This window comes from Poecilia reticulata, chromosome 8 (assembly GCF_904066995.2).
Source record: "Poecilia reticulata chromosome 8, P_reticulata-male-v2, whole genome shotgun sequence".
NCBI lineage: Eukaryota > Metazoa > Chordata > Actinopteri > Cyprinodontiformes > Poeciliidae > Poecilia > Poecilia reticulata.
Window position 1 is genome coordinate 13,395,316 of NC_088837.1, and position 21,826 is coordinate 13,417,141.

Consider the following 21,826-nt stretch of genomic DNA (forward strand, 5'->3'; position numbering starts at 1 on the left):
GCATTTAATATCTACATTTATAACATATGAGATGCTTGAAATATAGTTTTGAAACACTGATATTTGAGGGCTGGATTTGGATCTTGGGACATCTGAGAGAAATTGGCTGATTGTAGCAGTCTGAATTTTAAGAGTAAGCAATAAAATCTTAAAATCAATTGGGAAACTGACAGGAAACCAGTGAAGAAATGGCAAGACTGAAATAATGTGTTCATGCTCTTTGGCATCAGTTATAAAAGGGAGTTTTGTGAAATGTACAATTATCTGTTCTTTTGCTACATTTATAGCCACTGCTTGTTGGTGATTCATTTTACAGCGTTAAAACTGTTCCAAGATTTCAAGATCTATAATTAAATTACTTTGACTTTTTTATTATTATCAAATTTCTACAATAAATTCTCTTCAAAAGGTGTGGCATTTAAAGTGCAATTTAAGTTCTGGTGACGTAATTTCCAAACATCTAAGTGAAACATTGCTGAGCGTTCTCATACTTAAAGTTAGCTTTGTGAGCCTTTGGCAAATTGTCACATATCACCCAGAGAGCCTGGAGCCTTTTGTCAGGGTCAGAAATGCTGAAAACACACAGAAAACAATTGCATTAGTTGCAGGAAACATGTCTTGCAGGATATTAAAAATCCCATCTGTGCATGTGTGTGTACGCTTTATTACTTGGAGGCCTGTATCCACTCATCGTACATGCTAAACGTCATTAGAGGCTCAGGTAGCTCCCTGAGGTAAGACTTCAGAGCTCCTGTAAGAAGCACAAAAATACTATGAGAAATACATTTTTAAAAAAGCATCTTGAGAAAATGGTGTTACTTTTCACTAAACCACCGCGGAAGTTGTACCAGCAACTGCATGTGGATCTGAGTAGAACTCCTCAAGTTGCGAAGTGGAGCAGTCCAGTGCTGCTTTCAGCTTTTTAAGTTTTGAAGCTCCAGCAGCAATCCGGAAGAGTCCCTTAGAGGAACATGAGAAAGAGGGGGTGGAGTGGGGGGAGGGAGGGGGGAGTTAAAAAAAATTAGCACTGTTGCACCCAGCTCTGGTTAACACCTTAAAAATTCAAGAAGCTACAGCAGCACCGGGAATAGGAAAGGAGAAGTAGATATCTGTCAGAAACAAGAGAGGAACCGTTCTGGTATCGTCAGAATCGTTTGTCTCTGTTTGACTGAGCACCAGACAGACGCAGCACAATGGTTTGGTTTCACTTCATAAAAATGCTTTAAATCACAGTCAACAGGGAGTCCAGCAGTACTGTTACATTTAAAAGTGTGCAACAGCAGAGAGGCTAATGGCGAACAGATGTCCACACACACATACACATGTTTTATCCCTGCAGGGCCAAGACTAGCTGACCAAAACTTGGCAACAGATGTTTCCAGACTGTAGATGCCATCCTTTATGGAGCCTCCTCTCCTTCCAGCTCAAACGGAGACGAGCGTTTACTTTTTTTTTTTTTTTGTTACGGCCAAAGATTTATGTTGAAATTCTTGTTAATAAGCATCAACTTTGCCCCCTACGTTGGTGGGTTGTTTTCTGACTCATGCCTTCCCTTCATCTTTACCTCTTCCCTCATGCCGGTCTCCAGCAGCATCATGACGCAGGCCTCTAAAGGTAGAGCGATCTCTCGATTGCTCTTCTTCAGGTGTTCCTCCAACGCCGTTCCAAACGCAGGCTTCTCTATCCATGAATCTACATGAATGGAATACATCAACATGTCGGGGCCGATCGAATGATAAATAGTTGTTTTATGTGGCTTTTAGTCTGACTCAAAGACTAAATGAAAGTCCTTCTGCCTGATTTTTTTTATGCAGAATTCGTTACTCAAATTAGGTTTCATCTTAGGCTCCATTTATAGTCTCACGTAATCATGGTGTTAGGTTTCTGAGATCTATATATACTAAAATAGATTTTAAAATAAACATGTCTATGACTTCTGAAAAACTAATTAACTCACTAATTGTGAGTTTAAACCCAACCACAAATATCTAAAAAATCTAAAAAAAAACTTTAGAGAAGAAAATAATCACTGGAAAAGGTGTTCAGCTACTCTAGTATTTTCCCATCTAGAACAATTTCACTTAAATAATTAGTAGGCATAACTAATTGAACATAAATATTTGTTGATCTAACAAATATGTTTTAATCCATTATTATCCAAGCACTTTTGCAGTGGGGTAGACAGTACTCTGCTTTCTCTCTGTCCGTGTCTCGTGACCTGTCCTGTGTTCAGGTAACCCCAGCAGAACTGTGCAGTGATCAGCTGAAACAACGAATTTCACGACTTGTGAAGCAGCATGCTACTTTTACTAACAGAGCAACTTTTCTGTACGGTTTGTTCGAACACAATATAATAAAACCTACAGTGAAATATGTGATGAACCAAATTATCAAAGAGCTTTATTAAAACAGAGGGAACCCTGCTAGCGTTAGCTTAGCACTTCAGGGTACCATTTCACAAGACAACAAAGCCAGCAGGAGTAGAAAGTCAGCTTACTGAGGACTGTGGCTGTGTGTGTCGACCCAGATATGAGCTAAGGGCAAAATGTATGATTAAACAATGAAACTTCCACATCACAAGCTGACAGAACATTATGGCAGAACATTATCCCCATGTGGGAGCTGCATGTTAAGTCTGATCTGCAGAATCTCCAGTTGGGACAAAATGTCTGTTGCTATCAAAAGAACTAGATAAGATAAAAACTAGAGAGCTTGCCAAAACCTAAATTTAACAGTGAGTGAGTACATTCATTACTGATGAAACGTAGTGTGATATTTTACTTCAAAGCCGCCGTGGTTTCATGTGTCTTCTTTGAATGAAGTATCGGACTGGGAACTCGGTGTTAGCAATGTGTTCTAGCCGGTCAGCTGAAAGCTCTAGTTAAATCAGAGAGAAAAGCAACACAGGACTCCGGTGGCCTCAGCCTTAAATCGGATCCAAGAATAACATTGGCATCAGACCTGACTGCCAGAATGCATCGGATCAATCCCGACCGTAGAAATACTACAATAAAAAATTAAATCATGCATCCCTCCAGGAGGGTCGGGGCCTTTCTCAAGCAATCATTGAGAGGTGGGGTTCACAATCAAGTAGATATGATTCACTGAGCTAATTTAACCTTTGTGACATAACTTCTTATAGACGGAGGATAATCTATTCCCAACCTTTCTATAGAAACAGAGTCTAACTATTGCATCAGTTGATAAGCTGACTGATTCTGACTTGGTGGTTTCATTTTCCTTTGTTGGGTAAAACTCAATCCTCTTCTGTTTGCACTGAAAGGAAATGAAACTCTCATTGTGATTCACACCAAGAGCTATCAAGCTGGCTTAGATCACAAGCCCGCTTGGACTTTTTTCACCCTACCGCAGAATAAAGCAAACACTCGTGGATCTTATAAACAGCATGTCCTCACCTTGCTGTATTTGGATGGTGGGGATAGCTGCTTCCAGAGCTGACAGAGACTTCCTGTGATACTCGGCCTGGGCCTCTAACAACTGCAACACACACAAATACAAAACGTTGCCATCCACGAATCAGCTGTTTGGATTGTGAGGCGAGCTATTAAACTCACCATGATATAATAGCGTGCATAGTCTCCCTCTTTTGAGGCAAAGTTGTACATGTCTGCAGACAGCTGGTCCTGTGGGATGAATGAAGGTGACAGCATCCTTAACCTTTGTTCTGAGCGTCAGCCATAAACTCCTCATTACGACACTGATGAACCCCACATGACAAAGCTTTGACCTTTAATTACACTACACTGCTAATAATCTTCCTGGCATGATTGCCTTGAGCCATTCTTGCAAGGCCTTCTTTGTTCAGACACTTCATTAAACCGAGGAATGTACACCTATTAGCTCAGACGAGCCTCCGTTAAAGACCATGCTGAGCAGATTACTCCATGGTTACCGATTGTTACCTTGCATATTTCTACTTTATTGAGAGCTTCGTCCATCTCATCCTTGAGTGAGTCTACTTTAGCTGCCATGGCCTGGTTGTTGGACTTTGTTGCCTGATACCACCTGAAGGACATAAAACAAATCACACCGCAGCTTACCGTTGAAGACATATTTATATACATTACATGGAAAAACACAACCTCTTTTTCCTCATTGACTGATATTAAATCTTTCTTGCTTTAGATAAGTTAGATTTTTTTTTAATTGCTAAATGACAAAATAAGACAATTTTTCAAGATATTTTTCTTTAGCTCTCTTTAAAAATGGCTTAAGTTAAGGAAAACTACAGCCACATTAAAGCAACTTGGAAAAGTCCAGTTGATGATGATATGGCTTTGCAAGTTTCACAAGATTAAATGGAGGCACATCTATGGATGTGCCTCCATCTCAGTCACATACTACCTTTTTGTGTGACATCATGTAGAAATGAAAAGCAATCAGCCAAGAATTTAGGAAGAGAATTCTGGATCTCCACGGTTCATCCTTGGATACAATTTCTGGATGAATATAAATGCCCTGTACATGTGTTCAAATGATTATATGCAAGAATAAACAGCTTGAGAATCTCCAATGATCAGTTTGGGTTCATGTCTATGTCTATGAGATGGGTTCTGTGTCACAGGTAAACATATTTGGAACGAAATGCGTGAATCAATCACACAAAGATCTCAATGGACTGAAAGACCACTCAGAGAGAAAGACATAAAAACACCAGATTTCAGTTTTTTTAAGACGTGTCCTATACTAGGATGAAAGTAAAAACCCCTATTTAGCCATAATGACAACGTTATATGAAGGAGAAGACTACAGTACATCATCCCAACTGTAAAGAATGCTGGTGGCAGTATTAATCCACTTTTCAAAAATGGATGCATCATGGGAAATACTTGAGCAACACGTGAAGACATTATTTAGGAAGTTAACACTTGGGTGCTAGTGGGTATTCAACATAAACAGTAGAGTTCACTGCATCACTAAAGCAGATATAAAATGTAATAAGCATAATAAGGTCAGTGTTTTGAAGTGCCCATCTCACGCTTCAGACACATAGAAACTCATGGACCGAGCTGAAAAGTGTTTGACATTAAATCAGGCTAAACATTTTTTTTTTTTTGCTCGTTGCCAAAGTGGAAAAATAGGTTACATCTTTGATTTTAACTATATTTACAAGGTCATCTCCAAAATGTGGCTTTTTTAGCTCAAACCATATCAACAACAACCAAGCCTTCATGTCAAATTGAAAATGTAAAAACTATAAGCTTCATAAATTGTGGATTAATTAATAAATAGGCATCAGCCGTCACACAAATGCACCTCGTCTTGGCCGAATCGTAATCCAGAACTAGCCTGGCAAGCTGCTTCCTCTGTTTCAGTATGTTAGGAATCTCCACCTGTAGGAAAAATATTCAGGAATCATGAAAAAGGCTTGACTAAACGCATAACACAGCATTGAGAATTTCTTTCCTACAAATCTGTGAATTACACAGTGAATCTAATGCTTCAGTGTACAGAACAACTGTTACAGAGCAGCTGCATGACACATACCGAATAGTTTGTGGAGCATAAAATGAGTTATGTCTGTGTATTTTTTTTTACCTCTGCCAACTGGTTGAGAGGATCCAGAATATCTTTTTCGATCTGCAATTCATGCTGCATAAGTTCGGCAGCTAACCGGCTCTCAGTCTCGCCGCACACCTCCAACATCTTGCTGCAACGCACACAAATATATGATGATGTCACTGTTTTCACAATTCTAAGTGCAGTTTCTACCAGAGACAGGTGATTTTTCAGCCTTTCAAATAGTCACAGTACTGGTCAATGCTGCTGCTTCACAGTTCCTGAAATCCTGTAAACTTTATTCCCCTTTTTGTGAAGCCACAACCAGGAAAAAAAGTATTTCATTGGTGTTTTATGTCATAGACCAGCATAAAATTGTGTATAAATGTGAAGTAGAAGTAAAAGGTTTTGAAGTGTTATTACAAATAGAGAAACAACCGAAAGAGTTGCAGCTGCTGCTGTTGCAGCTTTTTTGTACTTCTTACCAACTTTTGCCCATTTTTCATCTGAAAAGGAGCTCGTGTGAAGTGCTGCTGCAGATTTACCATTTGCTGCTGAAACATTCCCACAGCATGATAGCGACTCCTCCATTTTTTATAAAATGGCGAGGAGATCTCTCTGCTCCAGAGCTACCACGGACGTCTTCTGTGTCTCTGATTAATGCTCTCTTCATCTGTGCATGTTCTTTTTTTGGGGGGATGATGGATTAGCTGTGTTATAAGTTTCGAATGTTGTTTTATAACCTTACTCTGCTTTAAACTCCTCCCCAGTTTTACCTCTGACTTGATCTTCATAACATGCTTCCCTAATGTTCTTCAACAAACCCCGGAGGCATTCACAAAACGGCACAAAAAGGGTTAAATAAATAAAATCCCAATAGAATATGTTCATGTTTATGGTTGTAGCGTGACAAAACATGAAAATGTTCGAGGAGTGTTACAGTTTTTCCTCACCCAATCAGGCCCTCGTCTCCCAGCTGAGCTCCGCCTTCCTGCATGGTCTGGGACAAGCCCGTCAGCGGCAGCTTTTTCTGCAGCAGGACGTAAAAACAAAGTTAGGCTCTTATGAAACAAAACGACTTGAAGCCGAGTTATAACTTTAGGAAAGTCACAAAGTATCCCGTTTGGATAATTTAAGTGACAACAACACAAACAAGCTTGGCAAAGGAACACAAGCGCAGTCAGTTTCGGTGGTAACACCGACTGCAGCTGCTCTACAGGGATTATGACTTTGGCAGGAAGCCATTTTTTTATATCTATGCATTACATAAGAACAGATGCCATGTGCTCACTGCACAAGACACCAATCCCTGTTACTGCAACTCTGAGAGGTGTGCCGGAGCTGTAATCTCTCTACATGCCATCCGTGTGGCACAGAAGCATCTGCAAAGTTTTTACAGCAACGCATCGAATGTTTATAATGTGACTAGACAGTAAAGTTGTGTTTAGTTTAAAGTTCAGCTCAGATAACAGAGCAAAGGCTAACAGCGATAGCACATTCTTCTTACATGTCTTTTCTCTGTGTCGGTGCCAAGTTGACCCTGCAGACAGGACACCAGCCTCTTGTGCATGTTGTGCGACACCAAGCGCACCAGCTCCATCCGCCTCTCGATCTGCATGAACCACGCGAGACAAAAAAAACAAACAAACAAAAAAAAAAGAAATTAGAAAACACAATTCAAAATGAAAAGAAAACTGTAGGAAAAGATCAGTGCACTGGTTCGAACCAGGATGAAGGAAACATAAACCTTCCATCTTCCTGTTCAACATATACGACCCAGGTGAGGGCTACAAATCAAAACACAGAGGTTGGATGAGCACACATTCATCTGCAAAAGTTTCCATCCTGCCCTTGGTGTCGGGACGTCATGGAGGATCTGACTGTGTTCTGCAGCAGAACAACAAGCAGCTAAGACACAAAGACACGACGAGGATGAGTCAAGAGGGAATGCAGTGATGGGGCTCTTTAACGATGAGGGCAGGGAAAGCTTTTCTGACGGAGACATGTGAAACTTTAGAAAACAATCATACTGACTGCGAAGCTGACTTAGCAGGTTATCCATCCTGAGCAGTTGTTATACAGATATTACCTGCTGTTTTACATGCCTTGACGCTGTAACTATAAACAGTGCGGTGTACATTATAACGACCCTTGTTCAAACAGTGAAAGAAACACAAACTTCAGATAAAGCATGCCATCTAAACATACTTGACGTCACATGATGTCACATTGAGGAGTTCTTTTTACTTTGATATTTTGTTGCAACTCATTATTTAGTCCAGATAAAATCTAGACTCAGTATTTGATAGTAAACCTCCGTGCGCACATGCCTCTCGTGACAACACATGAGGTACAACACAACTAGTTTCAGCTCTTAGAGCAGTTGAACTTGTTTTTTAGTTTGTTTTCCCACTTTAAGCACCAGGTTTTCACCAAATCCTTCTTGCAAAAGTTGTTTGCATGTGACCTGCGCAGCCGCAGGAAGCGTTTTAGTCATATCCGAGAAGACGGCACTGATTTCAGGATCATTTTACAACGATAAAACACAAGGAAGTGCATTATAAGGAGAACCAGGGAAAAATTGGAACTGAACAATTGCAATTTTGCGATATTAGTTTTTTATTTACTTCACGATAGACATCAAATTAGCGGAAAATAGTCAGCAGTTGTATCAGTGATGCCAAGTCTGTCAGGTGAAGAATGCAGGTGTGTGGTTATTCAGCAGGTAAAATATTATGTCATATTTGTAAAATACTTATTGCATTTCTTTCTCTTGAGGTCTGGACAGGCTTTCTATTTGTTTTTACATTTGACCACAAATAGCTGCCTGCCTGTTGAGTATTATCTTCCTCTTCCTTTCTCAATGTAAACATCCAGCTGCGCCCAAAGATCTGAGTCTATTTGCTGTCAGATCTCATCCTCTTCCTTCACTTTTATCCTCTCTAATTCATTGCTCCCTTTTAGAGCAGCATCACAGCTGGATTTCACTTTCTACCCTGGAAGATACAATAAATACAATTCCTAACTCTAGGAATATCTAGTGACGACTTGATTAGTTGCAGGTCTTCCAATAACGTCTGCCAAGAAAGAAAAGAAAGAGCTCTGAGAGTCCGCAGTGTGGGTGAGACGGCTGGGCTACAGACATATTGATCACATTCTGTGTCTTTAGTGAAAACTCTTTCCAAGCATATAAGAGATGGAAGTGTACAGAAAAGGGAACACAGAGCAAACAAGACAATATAAAGATTAAGTACAGAAGTAAGTCTCTCAGAAAAGGAAAATCTTGGTGGGTTTCTCAAAGATTTCTGGCTAAGAGAGTCTTTGTGTTTTGGTTTCGCCATCCTCCCAAACTCAGACCTCTGTTCTTGCTCAATTAAATATTCTCAAGCACAAACTCAACCACACACCCCGATAAAACGGTGGATTAAAAGTTGGACGAGAGGGGAAAAAAAGGAACAGGGCAAATCTCTTGAAAATAGTCCCAGACAAGCCCACACACACCAAAAAGGAACAGAGATGACTGCTTCCACTCTGCTGTTACCACACTTTCCAAAGGTTCACACTCGCTGCCAACTTTTCAGATTTCTGCGCGTTTTCTTTTCCAAGATGCAGTGAAAACTGAGCACAGCGAGCTCCAGTTGCTGACCTTTGACCCACAACAGCAGAAATGTGGAATGTTCAGTGAGTGACTCAGAAGCCGTGTGGACGGGCACATTTTCACTTTGGTAGACTGAAAAGCTGCATCATCGAGGTAACTGGAAGATGACTAGCTGGCTGACCTGGCAGGCAGGAACTAACGATTATGAAGATAATGATGAACCAGAAGTAAGAATTGAATCTAAAAAATTTTCCAGAGAGCTAGACTAGCTCAGAAGAAAAGTTGCTTTAGTTGGAAGTAAAAAATAGAGTGAGCAGCTTTATTTTAAAGTCCAAATTCAATTAAACTAAGTGTCTAAGTGTTTTCATGTGATTCTGAACACCAGAATGCGAAAAAAAAGGAAAAAGAAAGAAAGAAAGGTAGCACTTTTGCAGTTTTCCCCCTTTTCTGGGAAATTACATAGGCTAAGAACCAAGCACATTTTTCAATTTGGAGTGATGAATCAAATCAGACCAGATACATTTTTAAGTAGGATTCTGTCTGTCATTACAACCATCCATCCATTGCTTTCTGCTCATCTGAGATCAGGCTGCAGCCAACATGTTTCAAGGTCAAAATGGACAAAAAGCCCCTCCAGTGAGCTCTTGGTCTGCCTTGTGGTCTCCTTCAAGTTGTACAAACCCAGAAAACCATAGATGTTTCCCTACATGATGGTGTTCATGGGTCATAGGCCAAATCCAGGCAAAATATGACTTATTTGTCAGTTTCATCTTGTTCCTGGTACTTTCAGTCATGAGCAGTCAAAAGGGGACTAGCACCCTTTGCTTGGTGCAGAGAATAGGGAGACTATTTTATGTGCTTTGTGCAGGACTGCACAGAATTTTCTTCTGTCCCGGAACAGAGACGAAGTTTGAATTAGATTCTTTTGACCCCAGAATAAGAGTTGGTGACTAACATCACTGTACCCCTGAAAAATCTCGCTAACTTAATAAAACAGTTGGATTTCCAAAAAAAGATGTATGCACACACTTAAAAAATGTCTTGCTTGCTTGAAATGTTGATCTGCTTATCGCTAAAAATATTCTTGCACTCGGATGCAATGCTTCTTGTAAAAATGTTTCCTGCTTCTCTTCCTCTGATTGCACACACTCTCAGCTCTGTCCTACATATTGACGGATGACTCTGTGGTGAAAATGAGATAGTGATGTCACTAACTCTGTCTTATAACTGGAATTGTTACCATGACACAATTGTCCTCCATAAGGGAGCGTAGATAATCTGCAGGTGCAGAACGTAAATGAGTGATGGTTTCATTCCTATATACAAAGTTAAAGCATGACTCGCATAGGAGCAGAAGATACTTGCTGAACACAGAAACATTTTCTAGGGGAATTAGAGCATATTTGTAAACAGGGAAGATTTTTTTTAGTGTGAGAGCAGAGATTTAAGCAAGAACTGTACATGTGAAAACAAGAAAAATATTCATTAAATAAAAATGTGCACCCATTTTTTTTTTTTTTTTGCTTGTTGAAAGACAGGTTTAAAGTTAATCTATAGATCGCATGCCTATCAGCTGGCAATGGATGATGTGTGCAGTGGAAGTTGCCTCAAACAGCATCTTTAAGTAATTTTGGAATTCCAACTCTGTTTGCCAGAACTCTCTAATGACGCCGTTAGGCGCAAAGACATCAGTTTTATGCAAACCCAAACTGGCTTTACTAGACCGTGGTCAGATCTCCAGCAGTTTTAAATTCAAACTGTCAAGTGGTTATATAATTAGGGTGAAAGCCACTCTAATTTGAGAGAGGAAATCTTAACACTGAGAATCGACTTGGTCTAGATACAACAAAGAGTTGATGTGAAATACGGCAGGTTGTTTCTCTGTAACTGCTTCATCAGCAAATGAGACCACCTCTGTAATGGCAAGACTTTTATTGATTTGGACTTTGTTCAGGTGTGCTGGAAAGACATCAGCAATCAGTTTAGAGAAGCAATTGTTTCTCAAAAAAATCCAGAAAGGTTTGAATAGAGAGGGATGGATAGACCTCTCTCTGAAGTCCACCCATTCAACAGAGAGAAAGACTGTTAGCTGCTAATCTTCCTGGAGTGATCATCCTCAAAGTCAGGCCATCCGATGCTCAGAGGCATGACAACAACAACAACACCTAGATCTATGCCAGATATTTTGGAGACCTCACCTAGCATATTGACAAAACTAACTGTACAATTAGCGACTAACTGTACAATTAGCGAGTGCGTGAGAAAGCTTCTACTTGCTAAAACAAATATGGCAGCAGCAAAACGTAAGTTTGAAAAGTTCAAGATGGAAAAATAAAACAAAAAAACAAGACGTCTGTAGAAAATATTGTTTGGATTGATTGAATCAATAGAGAAGCTGAATCTCACACACACACACACGCGCACACACACACACACACACACACACAGTGTGATGTCTAAATAAAAACCTATTACCTACCAGGCCAAGATTAAAGTGTGGTGGTGGTGGTGGTGTAGTGATGTGGGCTGTTTTGCATCCCCAGGAACTGTGTAGGTTGCAGTCACCTAGTTGAGCAAGTATTCTATAGTCATACATGAGAACCTATGTCCTCAAGATTTGAACCTTCAACGGGAAAATGATGCAAAGCACAGCAACGAATATACAACGGAAGGACAATAAAAACACAGCCAAGGTGTTTCAATGGTCCAGTCAAAGTCCAGACCTCAGTTTGATTGAAATGCCCCAGGGAGCTGTGTGTGTAACAAACCTACATTAAATGAAGCACCACGGTAAAGAGTGATGCCAATTTCATGCGACAAATAAAGCAATGGACAAGCTCTAACAAAAATAAACTACTTTCAGTTATTTCTGCCACAATTTGTTAAACAATCAATTAAGTCATAGAGTGTAGCTTATCTTATGATTATATCTGCATTTTGGAAAGTAAAAAGTCAATTTCTTGCCCACGTTTATTCGATGTGACGTAACAATGCAGAATGTCCATCCTCTATTTTGCAACGTTTGTTCATTTGTGATGATCAGTGAAAAAGAAGAACTATACTGAACCACAACATAGAGTATTGTGGTTTGAATTCACCTGTGAGAACAATAACATCTATTATGTAGGTTTAAACATGTGGAAGCTGTTTAAACCTACATCATACACCACCAACACCGTACAAGATGTACACTTTTGGTGTACGATCGTGCACTTTTGATCACACCAAAAGTGTGATCACCAAAAGTTTCTCTCACCGACTGACCCAATGCAATACTCGCTTACCATGTAAACATTAAATATGAGCTCAGTAGACTAGATCCAACACCCCATTTGGATATCTCATCTTCAGTTATATTCAAATACTGACTTCTGGAACCAGTTCCAACTCGATGCCCTTCACTTTGGGATCAGGCAAGCAAGGATACAATCCAGTCTGACAGCCTCCCAGACTCTCCCACTGAGGCAGGACGAGTCCAAACAAGAGAAATGTCTTACCCAATGCAAAACATTGTGGAAAATGCAAGAGAAGAGAGTACTGTGACAGCATGGAAATAACAGAGTCGAGTTTCATATTGGACTGTTTGTAGAAAAGGGGGAGGGAGATGCAGGAGATTGTGGGAAGTGGGTTAGGAAAAATTATCCCTTCTGGTCTCACACTTGGAAGATGGAAGAAAAACTTTTCCAGGCAGAGCGATTAAACAACAGTGTTGATTTACGCTTGCATGTGTGTAAGCCGCACACTTTACTCAGATCATTGCAGACGTAACAACCGACTATTAGCCACATGCAAATCAGTAGCCAGCAGAAGTGCAAAGATCTAATGTTGCCCGTTTTTCTGATAGTGACTCACAACTTGACTGAAAGCTGCGCAATTAGAGAAGGAAATGTGAAACATAAAAAATGCAATTACCTAGTTGCATAAAGTTAAGCTAATACCTTGCTAAGAAACATTTTGATTTTCTTTCGTCATTCTAGCGGAAAGATCCTGGCATGTGTCCAATGGCAAAGCGGTTTCTCTACCTTTGCAAAGCAGAAGTTACAATCTGGTTTCAACTAAGCAAATAATCGTCTGTGTAGTAACTATCCTAAAGATTCTTGGCTGTTTCAGCAGGTAAAAAAAAAAAATCAAGTCTTAGAAATGCACTGAGTAGTATCTTATTTCCGAAACTAACCATATGTTAAGACAAATCCTGTTCAATCATTGCCATGCATCAAGGGGGAAAAAACAACAAATATTGTATTACAGGCTATTTAATGAATTAATAAAAACTGGAAGAATTGTGGGAAACCATCATACTTGTGGAAAATTTGTGGTCGGAACAAAACCATGAATGATTGTGATCGGTGATTAGTATGTTCAATAGTTACAAGAGTATGTTCAATGGTTCCACACACACACACACACACACACACACACAATATGAAGGGAAGGGACTGGGATTTAAACAGCTGTGTAGCCTCAAGCAAACTACTGATGAGCGAAAGTAATTGGAAAAAAAAAAGGCTGCAATTTGATACGGAGCATAAAGATTGAACTCTGGAGTAATGGTAGAAGGTTTTCTGGTCTGATGAGTTTAGAAATGCCAATACAAAGTAATTGGCAAATCAGGGTAAGAAGAAAGGTACATGAAGTGATGCTCCCATCATGCTTATTGCCTACTGCACCAGCCTGGTGGGGGGTTGGGGGGCAGAGCTATGAGCTGGGGTCATGTGATCTCGGCTAAGCAGCAATAATTGCCCAAAGATATGAAGTTAATAAATTATTTCATCAGTGGATTTCTTCTTTCCTTATGGCTCAGGCATATTCCTAGATGCCAATGCCCAAATTTAGCAGTCATACTGTCTGCTCAAAGCACTAGAGTGTCTTTCAACAAACCCCACATAAAAACACCCTCACATTTATACATCGATGTGGAGATAAGATGGAAACTGTGCGCCAACTGCCTTCTCCAAGGGAACCCACAAATTTCCAACTGCAAGACAAGTATTCCACACTGAAACATGGCGGTGGCTGTATCATGCTGTGGAGTTCAATTCTATTGGGTTGGAGCACCCTCGGCCTGACGATGAAGAGGGAGTTTATTTGTTAGTATCAGAGCAAGTCCAAGCATATATCCAAATCCACGGAAGAATGAAACTAAATCCTTACAGACCAGAAACGAAACAAAACAAGAAAAAATGCATTCACAATTAAAAAGATTTGGAGAACTTGTGCCGGACCAGAGAGAAAATATATCCCAACATATTTGTTCATGTTTCATTACAACTGTTATGTTTCTGAATTTTGAAGAAATTATCCAGCACTTGTGTCACATTAAAGGTGGAACAAGTCTGCAAGTAATCCACCAAGGTCTGGTCTGCTTAGGTCACAAAGACCTGAAACTTTAACAGACGATCTGTGCATGACGCGTTTTTGCCATTTCAAAAGAAATCCTGTCAGAAGCCGGAGCTGCCAAAAGACGTCCGAGCTACTTTAACAATGCTGACCTCCTGACAATAACATTCCTCACCGAGAGCCGGAGATTAAGGAATGTCTAACGCAGCACAAAACTCGCCAAAGACGGGAAAGAGCATTCGGTGGGACGGCTGGGTCTGTTCTCTTACGAAAATAACAAATATATTTAGCTCGAGATCACAGTACTATTTAAGTGGAAATATTTATGTTTAGCACCAGTTTGTGTTGGGAGTTACTGGGTGTGAACCGCATACGGTTCAGAGTTCACCGCTGTTGGTCATAAAGCCTTAACTTCTGAGGCTGAATGAGGGTTGTTGAAGATTTACTCTGCACTGATTAACCTTTCTGCGCTGCTTTTCTTCATTTCCGCTGTATTTATTCCCACATTTTTTTTTTCCCAAAGATGATCTCACCGTTTCACAAGCCAAAGGGTTCCCATCCCCCAACAACAACACACACACACACACACACACACACACACACACACACACACACACCCAGCAGCGTGCATCCACTTTGATTTCCTAAACATGAAACTGACTTCGCCGTTGAAGCAGTGAGGCATTTCTCTTGAAGCGCTGACCTTGTGCCGGTGTAGCGTTACCGAATGTACGACCGCACACAACCGCTGGTGATTTAAACTTTGCTGAAATGTTTAAACACAAGCTGTTCAAAGCCCAGAGGGAAGTTTGGCTTCAACAAGCAGCAAAGGCATGATGGCTTTAACAGAGTCTTAGATGGGAACGCTACACTCGAAACTTCTGCAGTTTTTTTTCCTCTCCAGAAAATGTGCCCCACCAAAAAAAAAAGTCTTTATACATGCAGATTAGTTCAACGAAAGCTGACGTAACACGTAGCTCAGACCAGATCGCTTTTTAATACAGATGAATGTTGAATTACAGCCACATAAAAGAAAAAAACTAAAGGCTTCCGCTCTTCCTGCTAAGGCTGCAACAATTACATTTACATTTCACTTATATAAAGTAGCCTGTCACGAAAATATTATTCATAATAATATATTTTAGTCATAAAAATCTTTATAAAATAAAAAAAAATTTACTAGCTAGCCTGCAAAGAATAAAACAAGAAAGGAAATAATAAAGCAAGTGAAGAAATGCAAAATAAGCCAACGGAAAATAATAAAACAACAAATAAAATCACAGATAGAGCCGTTACAGCAGATACACTTGAAGACGTGATATTTACCTGAAGGAGGTCATCTCTCAGGACTTCTGTTTTTTCAGCTCTGTGGAGGAAAAACACAGATCAGAAGATTTATCCGAGAGCCGGTGAAGCTGACCGGAGTATTTGCATGTGTTTGTGTACGTAAACATTGCATTCATTGCCATTTTTTGAGAACAATCCAATGTTGTTTCAACCACACTGGTTGGGGTTTACTAAAGCAGGTCAGCAAACCCAGCTCCTCTTTGAGCAGGTTGTTACAAACGCCTGCAGCGAATAGAAACCTGGTATTAAGCTATAAAACCTGTCAGAGAGCATGTGAGCTTTAAATTGACGCGCATCATTTGTACAGCGGGGCTCCACGAGTTTGCACCAGAGGCCAAACTGAACCTGTCAGATTCCTCCACCCAGTCTGAAAAGCACACTTCTTGACTCATCGGCACCCTGTTTGTTGTGGCAACAGGGGCCCGATGTGTGCATGCATGTATGCAGGAGGGTGAGAATTGCCATGAGGCTTGTTGATGTCAGACACACAGCACGCTTTTTTGCGACACACTCCGGGTGTAAACAACGTCATGTCATCGCTCTAAAAGCTTCAAGGAAATGTTGACGGGATGCCAGAATGCCTGCTAGAGCACCTGGAGTTTGCAGGCGGAAAAAAGCCCAACGTGTTTTTTTGTTAACCTGCATCGTTTCCAATCGATATCTAACAAATGTGCTGCTTGTTGTGTCTCCACACAAAACTCCCCGTAGATCTCGTCCGCCTCCGCAGCAGTCTGAGCGCGCGCCGTGAATCTAAACCTCGCATGGATCAATTAACCATCTCCTGCTCAGACGTGAGGTATTACACAATGCTGTTATGAGCTTCTTAGAATATGATCCTTATGTTCCACCCTCTGCATACAGTAAAGGCTTACCTCACTCGGGGCCTCAGATGCCCTCACTGTTCATAAAATTAAAAAAGGAAAAGCAAGACTACCTATTACTGCAGTCAGAGATTTTTAAAAAAAAATCCATTTTGTCAAAGAATAGCTGGGAATTATATTACATTTGATTTAAATTTTAGGGATGTCAGAGTAAATCTAAATCTAAATCTGCATATCTGCAAAACAAAACCTTTATTTTTGTTTCACTTCCTAATTACCGACTGGTTTGCTGGACAGTAACACGACATCCCAACAGAAGAACTTCAGTTTCCGTTCTTATCACATTATCACATCAGACTGCAGAGGCGAACCTCTAAAGGAATAAGCTACAAAAACAACCTCATGATTCTTATCAATACTGAATTAGCATTGATCCGGCTTAAGAGCCGGGCAGCAGCTACCGTTCTAAGAATAGACTCCTTCAGACAGAGGCTCTGCGTGGGGGGCGCGCGCTGCGCATGAAGACGTCACGCGCAACGTACCGATATCGCGAAGCCGCGCTGAGCAAATGCAGTGAAGAAAATATAAGTCCAACCACATTCCTGAGTCACTTTGCAGCCTCTGATTTTATTAAAATAACTCGGTCAAAGCTGTTTGTCAACACTGCTGTGTTTGAGCTCTGGTGATTCAACCGCCTCCTCCTGTTAATCGAATTCAAATCCAGCTGGTTTCCTCCTTTATGGAAAGAAAAGAGACTTTCTTTGTTTGAGCCAGCGTCCCCCCCCCCACCCGGGTCCTCGACGCTGGGAATGCTTACTCCACACAAAATCCCGTCAGCGTGCTGCCCACTGCAAACTGTCCCGACCGGCTCCGCCGACCACACACTATCTGCAAAGGCCAGCTGTGTTGTTGTTTATGTGTTCGTCAGACCTCATGCAGACTCGTATAGCCGTGGCTTGTTGTGCATTAGAACCAACTTTCAATTCAATTTCAAAAGGATTATATCAGAACCAGCTGGTTGTGGTTTTAATTAAGCATAAGAACCTAAGCTATTTATGATTTTTTTTTTTTTTTTTTTTAGTTTGCACTTGTACTTTCTAAGCATTTCCAGCAGGGTTAACCCTTCCCAGGACCATAATCCAGGGAGGGCGTGTGCTCGCAACAGTTTTGCTTCTCAATAAAGCAACATCTGAGTGGGGCTTAGTTGACTTTTACTGCCGTTGCACAACGTGTGTGGAGCAACGACTGGAAGGAACCCATGGCCAAGCCCCTCGGAGTGATGGACAAGTCGTTCTGAGGAAGCTCGTGCATGGAGAGGAACCACAGATTTATTCAGCGGTGTACAGTAATAGGTGGAAACACTGGCTCAGATGTGGCTGACGGAGGACAAGGCGAGGTCGCCCCATAGGGACAGCGAAGAGGGCAGAGGCCGGGGTTGGGTAGTCTAATCAGCTGTGCCATCAGGAAATGAGTCCTAAACCACATCTGAAGAAATTCCACTCTAGGAGAGTACAAAATCTACATCTGGGACATATATATATATATATATATATATATATATATATATATATATATATATATATATATATTGTTTTAGTTCTCAGAACTAATCCTGGTAAATCAAAAAGTTAGGCCTTAGTCTAGTATTAACAGTATTAACACTGTAGGCAGTTGATCGTGAAGCTTTTAGTGTTATTTTATTAGAGGCCAAAATAACTACATCGCTTTCTTATAGTATATTGAATATAATATTAAAAAATTTCCAATATAAATAAAATTATCCATTTAAAAAAGTGAAAATATGAATGTGTCTGCCCACATGAAGTATTTTATGTCTTTGAGTCATAATTCAGAATTAAAGCATGCCCACCCTTCATGTCAGACATTTGTACATGTTATATTTCTTTATGAGTGGATTTAAGAAAGAAACAAAAATAAATGATGTGAAAATACTAATTTATCTATTCCCACCCCCCCTATACACTTTCTTATTATAGTTCCAGTCTTGAATGTCTGTCAACAACTCCTGGCCTCACCATCTAATGATATCAGGTTGACATATTTTTGGTTTTAAAAAAAAAAATCGGAGAGTTGCTGAGTTTTAAAGTCACAGACAAGAGAAAACGAGTACATAAAAACATGAACTTATAAACTACTACAGACTATATCAGCCCAATTGTTTTTAATTGGACCTATTGCCACAGCTGCATACATTAAAAACACAGTTTGGGTGTGCCACCACAGGATTATTATTGGCCCCCATTGCGTCGCCCATTGGAAAAGGTTTTGGAGACGCCCATGTCCCATTCAGAAACACTGTTACATACCGCGTACATTAGATTAGGTTAGGTCTGCCCCCTAGTCATTCTGTTCAAGCTAAAATATTCAGAAAGATTGTTTCCAGTTTAGCAGTAAACATAAGATAATTTCAAAAATGGTAAAATTCTGAATTAAAATATAAGATGCGAACCTTGAGGAAGCGTTCAACTTTTACTTTTCGGGGATTTCTTTTTCTTTTTTAAGAGTTAAACGCCTCCAGTTATTAAAACCGTTTTACACGGCTTGTCGACGACAAACAAAACTACATAAAACATGTTTTTCAACGAGTATATTAACTTTTCCCCTTCCCTAAAATCACGTCCGAGTCCTTCCGACGCCGCCCACAACAACTAGCATACGAGCTGACAACAGAAGACCCAAACTAACCACATCTAACATTATTAACCGTCTGCCACTTTAAAGCGCAGCATATGCCACCAGATCCGACACTCACCTTCCAACAGTCTGGTTGGCCAGCTGCTTCATGCGATTGAACTGCTTCTTCATGCTGAAAGTCCTCCTTCAAGTCTCCTTCTAGTTCCGAGAAGAAAGAAAAAAAAAAAAAAAAGTCACCAACCAGCAGCACCGACTGAGTCCGAATCTTGATCATCCACCCCTGGATCCAAAAGTTGCGCTACGTTGCAGCCATTGTTATTTTCACTCCGGTCACTTTTTTTTTTTTTTTCTTCTTTTTTACGCACTAGAGTTGAGAGGCTTTCAGAACCGATCCGGCTGACATTCGCCGCCGCTTTGGGTCTAACCTCCCCTCCTTCAAATGAAGTCAGTGTTGCGGAGCTTTGACAGGCTCCTGGCTCCCCATTGAAAAGATCCGTTTCAACAGACGGAGTTTCGGAACAAGGAGAGGTAGGAAGGAGGAAGTGCCTCTACTTCCCGACTGTAAGCAAGCCGCATGGCCCCCTGGTGACATGTGACACCTCTGCAAGAACAAGCCATTGGTCTCACTCTGTTGCTCTGTTGTCACTGCTAATCAGACTTCTTGCTGAATAAATCTTCTTGCAATAATAATAATAATAATAGAAAAACACATGAGCAGGGCTAAAATGGTGGCTCAGCTGGGAATTTTACAGCTGGGGCTGTTTGGAGCCTCTTCGTTGCGCGTCTAAAGTCTCTTTTAATTCTTTTGTGTCTGATCGGGTTTATTTTGCAGCTTCTATTTGTGATCGTTTTGAACAACTGAGCAGAAATCATAGTGACCTCAAGCAACTTATGTGAATGGGTTTTCTTAGTATCTGGGTTTTTGCTCCATATCTTACCTGCAGCTACTTCTTCCATGCTTATGATGCCCAAAAGTCTCTCCCGCTATTATTTTCTGAATAAGAAGATGCATTTTTTCCCCGGATATTTGCACAACCCGTTCAAATCAACAGCTGTTTTTTGTTGTTGTTATTTTTAGAGTGAACTGCTGCCACCTTGTGGATACTGCGTGTAATGACAGCTTCTAGCCAACAGCTCTCCATTCTCAGGAAGCCAAGTTGTAGTTAAATTACTAATCAGTCATTCTGAAAAGCTGGATTGAGAGTTTCTGGGAACGTAAATGTAAAATAAATGTACGTTTTTCTTGAAAAGCGTAATTTTTTTTCAACTTGTGGCAAGTTGAGAATCCTGCTGCAGATTCTCAACCGGGTTTTAAATCAAAATGATTTTATTTGAAGCATTTTCTTTAAGCTCAGATTCTATGTTCAGAGTCATTGTCCTGCTTGAAGGTGTATTGATTTCTATGAACCTTACCTTCGTCTCCAATCAGCTTAAATAAATACTTTAAGTCAGAAACATACACTTTAAGATTTATCACAATTTTTCAAGAACACAATGTTTCTTTTCAAAGCTGCTGAAAATCAGCTCAGCCTTTGCTCTGTCTACTAATCCAAGATGACAATATAAACATATCTCCATGAATGATAAATTACAAACTGACCTCCAAAAAATCTCTCAGACACAAACTCCTTTCAGCTGTAGATTTATTTAAAGTATTTCAGTCAAAATTTGATTACTTCTCGCTTTCAACCACAAATGTTTCCCACTTTTTTTTCTTAAAAAAAAAAAAGAAAAAGAGAGACCAAATAGCAACCTTTTCAAAGCCAAACGGCATGTCTTCTTCAGCTTTGTGCTCCTGCTACTCTATCCCAGCTCTCTATAGCTGCAGAGGTGAATGCCGGCGCGGCTCTGGAGGGTGTCATGCTGTTTCCATATTGTACCCCTGGGCCTCCCCGCAGCAGTGGCCCACATGGGAAAGCAGGCCAGGCGGTGGGATAAACCAATTACTCCCCAAGTCATAGCGGACTCCTGCCGCTGCACCATGCCGCGGCTCCGGGGCCCGAGCCCTCCTAGGCTCGGTCCCCTTGAGAGCCAGCTGGAATTCCCAGAGATGGGAATTGTGTGGTCTCAAAAGCCTGCAGAGAGACTATATTTCGCTTGAAAAATTGACATGGTGGCCTCCTGGGAAAGAACTGGGGGAGGCGACATCATACTGGGTTTCTGCAGAGTTTATTTAGGGGGAAACATGATGTAAGCTATATTAGCCTTCATATGTAAATGTTTAGTTACATTATTATTATTAGGGATGAGTTCTTTATCGTCACACTGAGTGGTCTTTATCACAAATAGAAAAGAAAGAAAAAGATTCTGCAACAGTCAGGGAGAAAAACCATTTATGTATAATGTTGTCAATGTAACTAAGAATCACATTAGTCTGTTCCCTTCTGATTGAAATAGATAAAAAAGAGACACAAAAACAAGACAAAGTCAAGCCTAATCTAGAAACATCCTCTACAGTAGTAGTTGTAAGAAAAAACTTTTATGAATAGGACACCAAACATACCGAAAATGTATTATCTATGCTGAATTAAGTGTCAGATTTTTTTTT

The 21,826-nt window shown here is 40.4% G+C and overlaps 1 protein-coding gene across 4 annotated transcripts in view; it reads right to left on the reverse strand.

Annotated features, from left to right (window-relative positions):
* Positions 1 to 19,846, reverse strand: part of arhgap17b (Rho GTPase activating protein 17b) — a 26,110-nt gene extending 6,264 nt beyond the window's left edge. Inside the window, exons 1-14 of one of the 4 annotated variants that reach the window (XM_008416798.3) lie at positions 19,644 to 19,845; positions 19,397 to 19,476; positions 15,782 to 15,821; positions 7,028 to 7,132; positions 6,474 to 6,550; positions 5,560 to 5,671; positions 5,278 to 5,354; positions 3,924 to 4,026; positions 3,576 to 3,644; positions 3,417 to 3,498; positions 1,565 to 1,692; positions 849 to 960; positions 670 to 751; positions 492 to 572 (exon numbers count right to left, since the gene is read on the reverse strand). In XM_008416798.3, the coding sequence (XP_008415020.1) occupies positions 492 to 572; positions 670 to 751; positions 849 to 960; positions 1,565 to 1,692; positions 3,417 to 3,498; positions 3,576 to 3,644; positions 3,924 to 4,026; positions 5,278 to 5,354; positions 5,560 to 5,671; positions 6,474 to 6,550; positions 7,028 to 7,132; positions 15,782 to 15,821; positions 19,397 to 19,449 (1,121 nt within the window). In that variant the 5' untranslated portion in view covers positions 19,450 to 19,476; positions 19,644 to 19,845. Of the gene's footprint in view, positions 1 to 491; positions 573 to 669; positions 752 to 848; positions 961 to 1,564; positions 1,693 to 3,416; positions 3,499 to 3,575; positions 3,645 to 3,923; positions 4,027 to 5,277; positions 5,355 to 5,559; positions 5,672 to 6,473; positions 6,551 to 7,027; positions 7,133 to 15,781; positions 15,822 to 19,396 lie in introns of all 4 variants that reach the window. The other 3 variants (XM_008416797.3, XM_008416800.3, XM_008416799.3) reach the window with 3 other exon arrangements.
* Between the last annotated feature and the right edge of the window lie 1,980 nt (positions 19,847 to 21,826).